The sequence below is a fragment of the Oncorhynchus gorbuscha genome, linkage group LG18 (assembly GCF_021184085.1).
Source record: "Oncorhynchus gorbuscha isolate QuinsamMale2020 ecotype Even-year linkage group LG18, OgorEven_v1.0, whole genome shotgun sequence".
Classification (NCBI taxonomy): domain Eukaryota; kingdom Metazoa; phylum Chordata; class Actinopteri; order Salmoniformes; family Salmonidae; genus Oncorhynchus; species Oncorhynchus gorbuscha.
This window is the reverse complement of record NC_060190.1, coordinates 3,560,775-3,573,098: the sequence shown is the minus strand read 5'-3', so window position 1 is coordinate 3,573,098 and position 12,324 is coordinate 3,560,775. Positions and strand designations below refer to the sequence as shown.

At 46.0% G+C, this 12,324-nt stretch overlaps 1 protein-coding gene and 1 long non-coding RNA gene across 7 annotated transcripts in view; one reads left to right on the top strand and one right to left on the bottom strand.

Moving 5' to 3' along the window:
* The first annotated feature begins 440 nt into the window (after positions 1 to 440).
* LOC124002818 lies at positions 441 to 6,592 on the top strand. The gene is made up of 3 exons (XR_006833110.1): positions 441 to 653; positions 4,539 to 4,631; positions 4,725 to 6,592. It is a non-coding gene; the product is annotated as an uncharacterized LOC124002818 (long non-coding RNA).
* The window catches only part of dennd1c (DENN domain containing 1C), a 39,480-nt gene continuing 33,731 nt past the window's right edge, over positions 6,576 to 12,324 (bottom strand). For all 6 annotated transcript variants that reach the window (XM_046310334.1, XM_046310336.1, XM_046310335.1 and 3 more), the window contains 7 exons: positions 11,570 to 11,610; positions 11,392 to 11,448; positions 11,089 to 11,124; positions 10,871 to 10,990; positions 9,908 to 10,005; positions 9,200 to 9,401; positions 6,576 to 9,075 (listed from right to left, as the gene is read on the bottom strand). In XM_046310334.1, the coding sequence (XP_046166290.1) occupies positions 7,927 to 9,075; positions 9,200 to 9,401; positions 9,908 to 10,005; positions 10,871 to 10,990; positions 11,089 to 11,124; positions 11,392 to 11,448; positions 11,570 to 11,610 (1,703 nt within the window). In that variant the 3' untranslated portion in view covers positions 6,576 to 7,926. The remainder of the gene's footprint in view (positions 9,076 to 9,199; positions 9,402 to 9,907; positions 10,006 to 10,870; positions 10,991 to 11,088; positions 11,125 to 11,391; positions 11,449 to 11,569; positions 11,611 to 12,324) is intronic.

Genomic DNA, 12,324 nt, shown 5'->3' with positions numbered 1-12,324 from the left:
CTGTATTAGGCTACAATGAGTTATGCAACTGCATAGAATTCACAGATGGTGTCTACCTTTAGTCAAGGCCCTATTACTTTATTTAACCTTTATTTTACTAGACAAGACAGTTGAGAACAAATTCTTACTTTCAATGACGGCCTAGGAACAGTGGGTTAACTGCTTGTTCAGGGGCAGAACGACAGATTTGTACCTTGTCAGCTCGGGGATTTGAACTTGCAACCTTTCGGTTACTAGTCCAACGCTCTAACCACTAGGATACCCTGCCGGATACTTAGAAACTAGTTTTAACCAGAGCCCCTTGACACTGTTTTACACTATTTGCTAAAGATGTTTAGCATTTATGTTTTTTCCACAACGGTGTGTGTGTATGAGCGAGTGAGACAGAGACGGAGAAAGGCGATCATTTGGTAGTAGTCCTAGGTACTGATTGGCTCTTGCGGAACATGTGACAACTGTCCTCATCTGCATATGGACAGGTACGCTATGGTGAGCTGGGTAGAGAAGTTACCGGGCTGGCACCGTGTGAATGGAGGTTTAAAGATCATCGAGAAATCTCCTAAGTAGCCCTAGGACATCGTTAGTCTACAGCAAGAGGACTACTGTTTCATACCGCCCCTTGACTTCGGAAAATAGCTCATTGTAATCAACAGGTAAATCCATGGAAAACACCTAAATTAAACAATCGCCAGTGTTGTTTGATAGGTCCGTATAGTAATGCGGACTTGATAGTGTCGGCAGAGGTGTTATTGACAAGTAGTTAAAGTAAGCTGAGGCTAGTTTTAGCAGTGGGACATTAGCTTGATAGGCTTCGAATGCTGAAAGCAGTGTTTTAGACCGTTTTGGGTTGGTTTTATTTCTTTGTAATAGAAACGCGTTAGAATTGATGCACCTGAAAACAGGTGTAGCAGGCTCGGTCGCATTCCAACAGCTGGGCAGACATTCCTTCTATCGGCGCTTTGAAATGACGTGTGTATGTGGCTGGGTTTCGCTCTGAATTCAAATATTTGTTTAGTTATAATAGTTACTTTGACAGGCACAATGGAATGGTAATTTGCAATTTGAGCAGATTTTAAAATAAAGCATCAATAATCGGTCGTTTTTTAAAATGGGTCTAGTCCTAGCGTTTATTAGTTGCTTCAACTTGATAATATGAGCGCTTCAATATTCAAATGTATTTCATTATTCCGTATTCCGATTCTAGTCACACGGTGGTTGTTTAGGAATGGTTGTTTGGACAGTAAAGTAAATACGTTGCGTTTCCTGTATGTTGTGCAACCCGTGGTTTCAGTGTAGTGTTGATCCGTGTACTATTGTTTACCCAGAGTATATCATTAACGACCTCACCGCTAGGAATGTTCAGACTCTCCAACCCGGGGTTTGTGCTGTTTCATCTCTGACGGGGTTGTGTCCCAAATGGCACCCGTATTATTATTTGTAGTCTACTACCGTTGACCTGGGTCCACACGCTATTATATACACACTGACCCTTATCTCGTGGACTATATGGGCCCTGGTCAATAGTCGTCAAGTGTAAAAGGAATAGGGTGAGAGAGACACTGTTTTAGACTCTCTGGACCCGTTTGAGAGACACAAAAAGCCTATATATATATATCATTTATTTATTTATTTGTAATGAAGACAATTACAACAATACTGAATGGACACATTTTATTTTAACTTAATATAATACATAAATAAAATCAATTTGATCTCAAATAAATAATGGGGAGTTGATAGGCTTGAAGTCATAAACAGCGCAATGCTTGAAGCACAGCGACGAGCTCCTTGCAAATGCAGGAAAGTGCTGTTAGAATGAATGCTTACGAGCCTGCTGGTGCCTACCACCTCTCAGTCAGACTGCTGCTGCCTACCACCACTCAGTCAGACTGCTGCTGCCTACCACCTCTCAGTCAGACTGCTGCTGCCTACCACCTCTCAGTCAGACTGCTGCTGCCTACCACCACTCAGTCAGACTGCTGCTGCCTACCACCTCTCAGTCAGACTGCTGCTGCCTACCACCTCTCAGTCAGACTGCTGCTGCCTACCACCTCTCAGTCAGACTGCTGCTGCCTACCACCTCTCAGTCAGACTGCTGCTGCCTACCACCACTCAGTCAGACTGCTGCTGCCAGTCAGACTGCTGCTGCCACCACTCAGTCAGACTGCTGCTGCCTACCACCTCTCAGTCAGACTGCTGCTGCCTACCACCTCTCAGTCAGACTGCTGCTGCCTACCACCACTCAGTCAGACTGCTGCTGCCTACCACCACTCAGTCAGACTGCTGCTGCCTACCACCTCTCAGTCAGACTGCTGCTGCCTACCACCACTCAGTCAGACTGCTGCTGCCTACCACCTCTCAGTCAGACTGCTGGTGCCTACCACCTCTCAGTCAGACTGCTGGTGCCTACCACCACTCAGTCAGACTGCTGCTGCCTACCACCACTCAGTCAGACTGCTGCTGCCTACCACCACTCAGTCAGACTGCTGCTGCCTACCACCACTCAGTCAGACTGCTGCTGCCTACCACCACTCAGTCAGACTGCTGGTGCCTACCACCTCTCAGTCAGACTGCTGGTGCCTACCACCACTCAGTCAGACTGCTGCTGCCTACCACCTCTCAGTCAGACTGCTGCTGCCTACCACCTCTCAGTCAGACTGCTGGTGCCTACCAGAGCTCAGTCAGACTGCTGCTGCCTACCACCACTCAGTCAGACTGCTGCTGCCTACCACCACTCAGTCAGACTGCTGCTGCCTACCACCTCTCAGTCAGACTGCTGCTGCCTACCACCTCTCAGTCAGACTGCTGCTGCCTACCACCGCTCAGTCAGACAGCTCTATCAAATCATAGACTTAATTATAATATAATAAACACAGAAATACGAGCCTTAAGTCATTAATATGGTCAAATCCGGACACTATCATTTCGAAAACAGAACGTTTATTCTTTCAGTGAAATACGGAACCTTTCTGTATTTTATGGAACAGCGGTAACCCGAAGTGTAAATATTGCTGTTACAACCTTCAATGTTATGTCATAATTATGTACAATTCTGGCAAATTAATTAGTCTTTGTTAGGAATAAATGGACTTCACACAGTTCACAACGAGCCAGGCGGCCCAAACTGCTGCATATACCCTGACTCTGCTTGTACAGAACGCAAGAGAAGTGACACAATTTACCTAGTTAAAATAAATTAATGTTAGCAGGCAATATTAACTAAATATGCAGGTTTAAAAATATATACTTGTGTATTGATTTTAAGAAAGGCATTGATGTTTGTTGTTAGGTATATTGGTGCAACGACAGTGCTTTTTTCCGCAAACGCTCTTGTTAATAAATCATCACCCGTTTGACAAAGTAGGCTGTGATTCGATGATAAATGAACAGGCACCGCATTGATTATATGCAACACAGGACAAGCTAGATAAACTAGTAATATCATCAACCATGTGTAGTTAACTAGTGTTTTATGTTAACATAAGTTTAATGATAGTTAGCAACTTACCTTGGCTCCTTGCTGCACTCGCGTAACAGGTGTTCAGGGTCAGCCTGCCATGCAGGCTCCTCGTGGAGTGCAATGTAATCGGCCATAATCTGAGTCTAAAAATGCTGATTACAGCCCTAATTAATCTGCCATTCCAATTAATCGGTCAACCTCTAGTCTCTGGACCCAGTTTAGAGACACTGTTTCAGACTGTATCTGGACCTGGTTTAGAGACACTATTTCAGACTGTATCTGGACCCCGTTGAGAGACACTGTTTCAGACTGTATCTGGACCTGGTTTAGAGACACTGTTTCAGACTGTATCTGGACCTGGTTTAGAGACACTGTTTCAGACTGTATCTGGACCTGGTTTAGAGACACTGTTTCAGACTGTATCTGGACCTGGTTTAGAGACACTGTTTCAGACTGTATCTGGACCCCGTTGAGACACACTGTATCTGGACCTGGTTTAGAGACACTGTTTCAGACTGTATCTGGACCTGGTTTAGAGACACTGTTTTAGACTGTATCTGGACCTGGTTTAGAGACACTGTTTCAGACTGTATCTGGACCTGGTTTAGAGACACTGTTTTAGACTGTATCTGGACCTGGTTTAGAGACACTGTTTCAGACTGTATCTGGACCTGGTTTAGAGACACTGTTTTAGACTGTATCTGGACCTGGTTTAGAGACGTTGTTTCAGACTGTATCTGGACCTGGTTTAGAGACACTGTTTTAGACTGTATCTGGACCTGGTTTAGAGACGTTGTTTCAGACTGTATCTGGACACGTTTGACATTGCAGCCGACTGTCGAGACTGACCGATCTACAAATCACCTTGGATCACAAATAACTACTCAATATTATTTGTAGAACAGTCAGTCAGTCGGTCAGAATTTACCCATGATACATTGCGGTTTGGATAGAACACAGCCATGGTTTCTATGCTGATGTGTTCCGTAGACTTGGACAGACAGATAAACTGCCTCAACGGGGCTGAATTCACTGATGTGGCCTGGCTTATGGATGCTCTCCAACACTCTCTCTCTAGAGACAGGCACCCCTCACTGTCAGTCTGGCTGCTGTGTCCCCATTTGGTCCAGATGTGAGAGCAGAGACCAGCAGTGTCACCTCTAACCCTCAGGTGAGTGAGACATCTGTCTACCTACGGTCTGTGTATCTGTCTGTCTATGTACCTGCTTCTCTCTCTCATCCGCCTCCTCTCTCTCTGACTCAGGGCCCGTCGTTATGAAAATGGTGTTGTCGTTACCAAGGCCGTCGTGGGGGTTGTGGTCTGTGTTAGTCCCGGGCCTGGCCCTACTGCTGTGCCTGGCCCTGGTCCTGATGGGCTGTGTGATCAGGAAGAAGAGAAGGATGGAGGGAATGTATCGGCCCAGTGCGGAGGAGAGCAAACAGACAGGACCACGGGGGGCTGAGAGACCAGGCCTGCCCCTGCCCAAGGAGGAGAGACTCATCTGATACCTGCACTCTAGCCTGGACGCTACACACACACAAACTCTCTTTTCCTCCCTCTCTCTCTCACTACCATTGCCTCACTCTCCTCTACCCTGGACATGAAGCCAGAATGGGTTATTAGTAGTTATGTATTGTGTTGTGTAAAGTTATCTGTAGATGAAGTGTCTTGTTAAATATGCCTGAACATGCCTGGTGGATGTGCCATGTTCTCTCCAGTTTCTCCAACTGTGCTGATGTTGACATCAGTGTCAGGGGTGTGTTGTTTACCTGTAGGTGGACTAGTTGTTGACATGTTTACCTGTAGGTGGACTAGTTGTTTACATGTTTACCTGTAGGTGGACTAGTTGTTGACATGTTTACCTGTAGGTGGACTAGTTGTTGACATGTTTACCTGTAGGTGGACTAGTTGTTGACATGTTTACCTGTAGGTGGACTAGTTGTTGACATGGTTACCTGTAGGTGGACTAGATGTTGACATGGTTACCTGTAGGTGGACTAGTTGTTGACATGGTTACCTGTAGGTGGACTAGTTGTTGACATGGTTACCTGTAGGTGGACTAGTTGTTGACATGGTTACCTGTAGGTGGACTAGTTGTTGACATGGTTACCTGTAGGTGGACTAGTTGTTGACATGGTTACCTGTAGGTGGACTAGTTGTTGACATGGTTACCTGTAGGTGGACTAGTTGTTGACATGGTTACCTGTAGGTGGACTAGTTGTTGACATGGTTACCTGTAGGTGGACTAGTTGTTGACATGGTTACCTGTAGGTGGACTAGTTGTTGACATGGTTACCTGTAGGTGGACTAGTTGTTGACATGGTTACCTGTAGGTGGACTAGTTGTTGACATGGTTACCTGTAGGTGGACTAGTTGTTGACATGGTTACCTGTAGGTGGACTAGTTGTTGACATGGTTACCTGTAGGTGGACTAGTTGTTGACATGGTTACCTGTAGGTGGACTAGTTGTTGACATGGTTACCTGTAGGTGGACTAGTTGTTGACATGGTTACCTGTAGGTGGACTAGTTGTTGACATGTTTACCTGTAGGTGGACTAGTTGTTGACATGTTTACCTGTAGGTGGACTAGTTGTTGACATGTTTACCTGTAGGTGGACTAGTTGTTGACATGTTTACCTGTAGGTGGACTAGTTGTTGACATGTTTACCTGTAGGTGGACTAGTTGTTGACATGTTTACCTGTAGGTGGACTAGTTGTTGACATGTTTACCTGTAGGTGGACTAGTTGTTGACATGTTTACCTGTAGGTGGACTAGTTGTTGACATGTTTACCTGTAGGTGGACTAGTTGTTGACATGGTTACCTGTAGGTGGACTAGTTGTTGACATGTTTACCTGTAGGTGGACTAGTTGTTGATCATACAGCGAAAAGGGAATTTTAAAAGTTCCTCTATATGCAAAATGTCTCTTTATTGTGGCAGTTATACTGCTACATGTGTACAAACTATGATTTAAGTGTATCCCGTGTATAAAGCATTAGTGTGTGTGTGTTTTTATATCTTGAAAACGAAGAGAAGAATGGTAAGACACTATGAATGATTTCTAATGCACTTCTGATGATATTATCCATGTGAAAAAAATAAAACTCCTCTCAAAAAGTATAAAACTTCCATTTATTCAGTGCATTTAATATCATCCAGGAGACAAATATTTGATTTAGTCAAAAAAAAAAAATATATATATCTTCAAGTGTGTATTCAGTGCATTGTGTTACAGTTAATGTGTTCATGTTCCACAAGCTCCACCTGCTGGTCATCTAAGGACAATACAACCAGCGACATCAGTCAAAGGGATTGGACAGAACTGGTTCCTGAATGTCATGTGACATGATCAGTGGGTTGTTCAACTGTGGTGTGAAGTACTTAAGTAAAAATACGTTCAAGTACTAATACGTTCAAGTACTAATACGTTCAAGTACTAATACGTTCAAGTACTACTTCAGTTTTTTTTGGTATCAAAACATTACTTTACTATTTTTGACAACTTTTTCCTTAACTACATTCTTTAATAGAATAATGTACTTTTTACTCCATACATTTTCCCTGACACCCAAACGTACTTGTTACATTCTGACAGGAAAATGGTCCATTTCACGCACTTATCAAGAGGACGTCCTTGTTCATCCCTACTACCGGATCTTGCCGACTCACTAAACACAAATGCTTCGTTTGTAAATGATGTCTGAGTTCCCCTGGTATCTGTAAATATATATTATTATTATAAACAGAAAATGGTGCCGTCTGGTTTGCGTAACACAAGGAATTTTACATTATTTGTACTTTTACTTTTTATGCTTAAGTACATTTTTTTCAATTACATTGACTTTTAATACTTAAGAATATTTAAAAAATAAATACTTTTAGACTTTTACTCAAGTTGTATTTTACTGGGTGATTTTCACTTTTACCTGAGTCATTTTCTATTAAGGTGTCTTTACTTTTACTCAAGTATGACAATTGGGTACTTTTTCCACAACTGATATTCAATAGTCGCACAATGTAGCTAAATGTTCAGCGCTGTATCAAAACGTTTTGTAATGGTAACCGTTTAATCCAAACTGAAAATATTTTCCAACGAAATTGAGAGTTTCTATTGGAAATATTCAGAAAGGTCCCTCCCCGTTTGGTTCTGTTTGCGTCCAAGTGAATTCACCCTGGGGAAAACTTCTGGCCTTATGCATTACATCATAGACCTGTATAAGAAAGTTACAGAATGTTCAGATAGAAATGTATGGTGTAGAACCGGAATTACTGTCTGTCGGTTAGAATATGGGATTGTGTCAACTCTATTCATTCTATTTCTACTTGCAACATTCAGAGCGCTTCATGTTCCTGAGTTTCACTTCCCATCCCAATTTCTTCTCTGACTCATCAAGTCCCCCAGTCTTTGAAAACTGCAGAATCATTGGCTGAGCTTTGCGCCACTCAAACAGTCCTGCACCAATCTTCAAGCTTCAAATCTCTTCTTCAGCTCAGACACCTTGACAGGGGGCGGGTCTTCCTGCACTGTGGTGTTCCCCCCTTGTTCTGATTGGTTATTTATAGGCGTAGTTAGGACAGGGGTGGCTATGCCAGGTCCAGCTCTGTCATTTGGTGAGACCTGGGTGTTGTTGGGTTCCTGAGGGCAGCTCTTCTGTATAATGTCCCAGGTCCGAGGTGTGTTGCTGGGCTCACTGGGTTTAGGCGAGCCCCTGGTCTGAGCCTTCCCATGGAGGGTTTGCACGGAGGCCGGTGACTGCAACAGTGCTGCAGCAGATAGAACACTGGGAGAAAGGGGTGTGGGTCCCACCTCTATTTCCTCCCCCCTTTCTTCTCTTTCTAGCTGACCCAGGGGTTGTTTAGAAGCATGGGTTGCTGTGCCGTTCTCAGGCCCAGGAAAAGCAGTGGTTTTGGGGGTGAGTCTGTCCCCTTCTCCCTGGTTGTCCTCCACTGCCCCGGCCCTAGACTCAGCACCCGGCCTTGGGCCTCTGTTCCTGGGTAATTCTCCTGGTGTCTTGGGGCCTCTCTCCTGCCCCTGGTTCTCCTCTTCTTGTTGGTCTTTACCTCTGTCATTCTGCATCTTCTCTCTCTCTTTCTCTCCCTCCACTTCTTTCCCCTTCCCATTCTCACCCACACATTCAGACTGAATCTCTGGCTCCACAGTGATGTCTTCATCCCTCTTCCTCTCCTCCATCTGTTGATCATCCTGCCCTCCTTGCCTCAGCACATTCCATCTCTCCATCCCCACCTCTTTCCTCTCTTTAAGCTCCTCTGCTTCCACCAACCCCTTTTCCATCTCTTCCTCTCTCCTTCCCTCCTCTCTCCTTCCCTCCTCTCTCCTTCCCTCCTCTCTCCACTCCTCCTCTCTCCTTCCCTCCTCTCTCCTTCCCCCCTCTCTCCTTCCCTCCTCTCTCCTTCCCTCCTCTCTTCTCCCTTGAGGTGTTTCTGATGCTTCCTCTGACAACACCTGTCCCTCTCCTAGCCCATCAGAATCATCGGTCTGTTCTGGCCCCTCCCCCATGTAATGTAGCCCGTCCTCCTGGTTCCAGCTGTGCAGACTGCCACTCCCACCAATGGACACGCCTAGACTTTCCTGACTGGGAGTGGCCAGGCCCCTCTGTTGACACACAAGGGTGAGGAGATGAGATGTCTGGGATGTTTCCGAGTGTGTGTGTGTGTGTGTGTCTGTGTGTGTCAGTGTGCTGTTTCCGTGTGTGTGTCCTGTCACGTGCTGTCCTCACCTGTCTGATGTAGTCAGTAGTATCAGGTCCAAACAGGTCTAGACTTCGTGTCCCGTAGAGCAGGCCGCGGTCATGGGAGCTCCGGGCACTCAGCGTGTCAAAGATCTCCCCCAGGAGGTCCATCTCCTCTGGGTCACACATACCTGAGTCTCCCCCCTCCTCCTCCTGGAGCTCTGGGTCTGCCACGGGGCCTGAGACAGCACTGATACACACATGGACGAAGACACATTTTGGTTCCATCACTCTCTGTCTCTGACTCACTCACTCATTCAACCCCTCTCTCTCTCTTTCTCTCTCACTCCCTCACCCCTCTCTCACTCCCTCACCCCCTCTCTCACTCACAAACCCTCTCTCTTCCTGTCTCTCATTCATACTCTTCTCTCTCACTCTCCTGCCCTCTCTCTCCCTCTCACTCTCCTGCCCCCTCTCTCTCCCTCTCACTCTCCTGCCCTCTCTCTCCCTCTCACTCTCCTGCCCTCTCTCTCTCCCTCTCTCTCTCTCTCTCTCTCTCTCTCTCTCTCTCTCTCTCTCTCTCTCTCTCTCTCTCTCTCTCTCTCTCTCTCTCTCTCTCTCTCTCTCTCTCTCTCTCTCTCTCTCTCTCTCTCTCTCTCTCTCACTCTCCTCTCTCTCTCTCTCTCTCTCTCTCTCTCTCTCTCTCTCTCTCTCTCTCTCTCTCTCTCTCTCTCTCTCTCTCTCTCTCTCTCTCACCTGTCCTGCCAGTCTTCCTCCCAGGTGTCTCTGTTCTCTTGTGTGTTGTCATCGTCAAGGAGACAGCCTTGTTTGTTAACTGGACGACGGGGACGAGACTGACAGTACAACAGAACAAGACATAGGCAAGACAGCAAAATCATCACAATAGAATAGGTTAAGTTTATGATTGGTGGGTTGAATAATCCAATCCTAGATATGTGGTGATGATTAAATTCTACCTCCAGTGATTGGTCAAAAGTGTCCCCCAACCCACTCCTGTCTCAGTCTCCAGTATCTATGCTGCAATAGTCTATGTGCAGGGGGACTAGGGTCAGTCTTTTAAATCTAGTGTAATTCTCCTGTCTTATCTGGTGTCCTTTGTGAATTTAATTATGCTCCCTCTAATTCTATCTCTTTCCCTCTCTCCCTTCCCTCCCGGAGGACCTGAGCCCTAGTATCATGGCCTGGCCTGATGTCTCCTGGCTGTCCCCAGTCCACCTTGTCGTGCTGCTGCTCCAGTTTCAACTGTTCTGCCTGCGGCTAGGAAACTCTAACCTGTTACCGCACCTGTTGCCTCGACCTCTGAATGCTCGGCTATAAAAAGCCAACTGACATTTACTCCTGAGGTACTGACCTGTTGCCCCCTCTACAACCACTGGGATTATTATTTGACCCTGCTGGTCATCTATGAATGTTTGAACATCTTGAAGAACGATCTGGCTTTAATGGCCATGTTCTGTTATAATCTCCACCCGGCACAGCCAGAAGAGGACTGGCCAGCCCTCAGAGCCTGGTTCCTCTCTAGGTTTCTTCCTAGGTTTTGGCCTTTCTAGGGAGTTTTTCCTAGCCACCGTGCTTCTACACTTGCATTGCTTGCTGTTTAGGGTTTTAGGCTGGGTTTCTGTTCAGCACTTTGAGATATCAGCTGATGTACGAAGAGCTTTATAAAAACATTTGATTGATATTAGAGGCAGGTCTTACCTTCCCAAAGTGTTGTGTGATTGGTAAACGGCTCTGAAGACAATCTGATTGTTTGCGGCGGTGTGTGTGTGTTCCGGACACGGAGTTGCCTCTCTTAAGGGAGAGAATCTCAACGTGCTCCTGCACATATATAGAGAGAGGATGAACACACACACACACACACACACACACACACACACACACAACACTGCAACAACAACAACAACAACAACACATACCTTGGGTGATAGAAAGTTCCTCAAGCCACGTTTGGCCTGAAAGAAAAGACAGAAAATAATTACTAGGAAACCAGATTTCACTAAGGGAGCACACGCACGCACGCACGCACGCACGCACGCACACACACACACACGCACACACACACACACACACACACACACACACACACACACACACACACACACACACACACACACACACACACACACACACACACACACACACACACACACACACACACACACACACACACACACACACACACACACACACACACACACACACAGAGACTACGCACTTACCGACTTGTACATGTGAGTCTTAGACTTGACGTTAAGGATGAGAGCTCCTCCCCCTTTCTACCAACAGAGCAAAATAATCATACAGACCAATCAGAATACCTGAGACATTATTTAACAAATAGCAAGTAAGTGTACGAGATGTGTGTGGTGTCAATGACAGAACACAGTATGTTGTTACCTTCAGGTTGCCCACCAGTTGATGATAGGCTTTGGTGCTTCCTGAGAGAGAGAGACAGAGAGAGAGATATTACTTGTTCAGCAGTCTTATGTCTTGGGGATAGAAAGCTGTGAAGGAGCCTTTTGGTCCTAGACTTGGTGGTCTGGTACCGTTTGCCATGCAGTAGCAGAGAGGACAGTCTATGACTTGGGTGACTGGAGTCTTTGACAATTTTTGGGGCCTTCGGTACCGAGTCAATATGCAGGGGTGCAGGTCATTCGAGGTACTTTGTAAAATGACTGCATAGCCTTCCTTTGACACCGCCTAGTATATAAGTCCTGGATGTCAGGAAGCTTGGCCCCAGTGATGTACTGGGTCATACACACTACCCTCTGTAGCGCCTTACGATCAGATGCCGAGCAGTTGCCATACCAGGCGGTGATGCAACCGGTCAGGATGCTCTCAATGGTGCAGCTGTAAAACGTTTTGAGGATCTGGGGACCCATGCCAAATCTTTTCAGTCTCCTGAGGGGGAAAAGGTGTTGTCTTCCCCTCTTCACAACTGTCTTGGTGTGTTTGGACCATGATAATTAATTGGTGATGTGGACACTAAGGAACTCGAAACTCTCGACTCGCTCCATTTCTTCGCCGTCGATGTTAATGGTGGCCTTTTCGTCCCTCCCTTTCCTATAGTCCACGATCAGCTCCTTTGTCACACTGCCAGGTCTCTGACCTCCTCCTATAGGCTGTCTCGTTGTTGTCGGTGATCAGGCCTA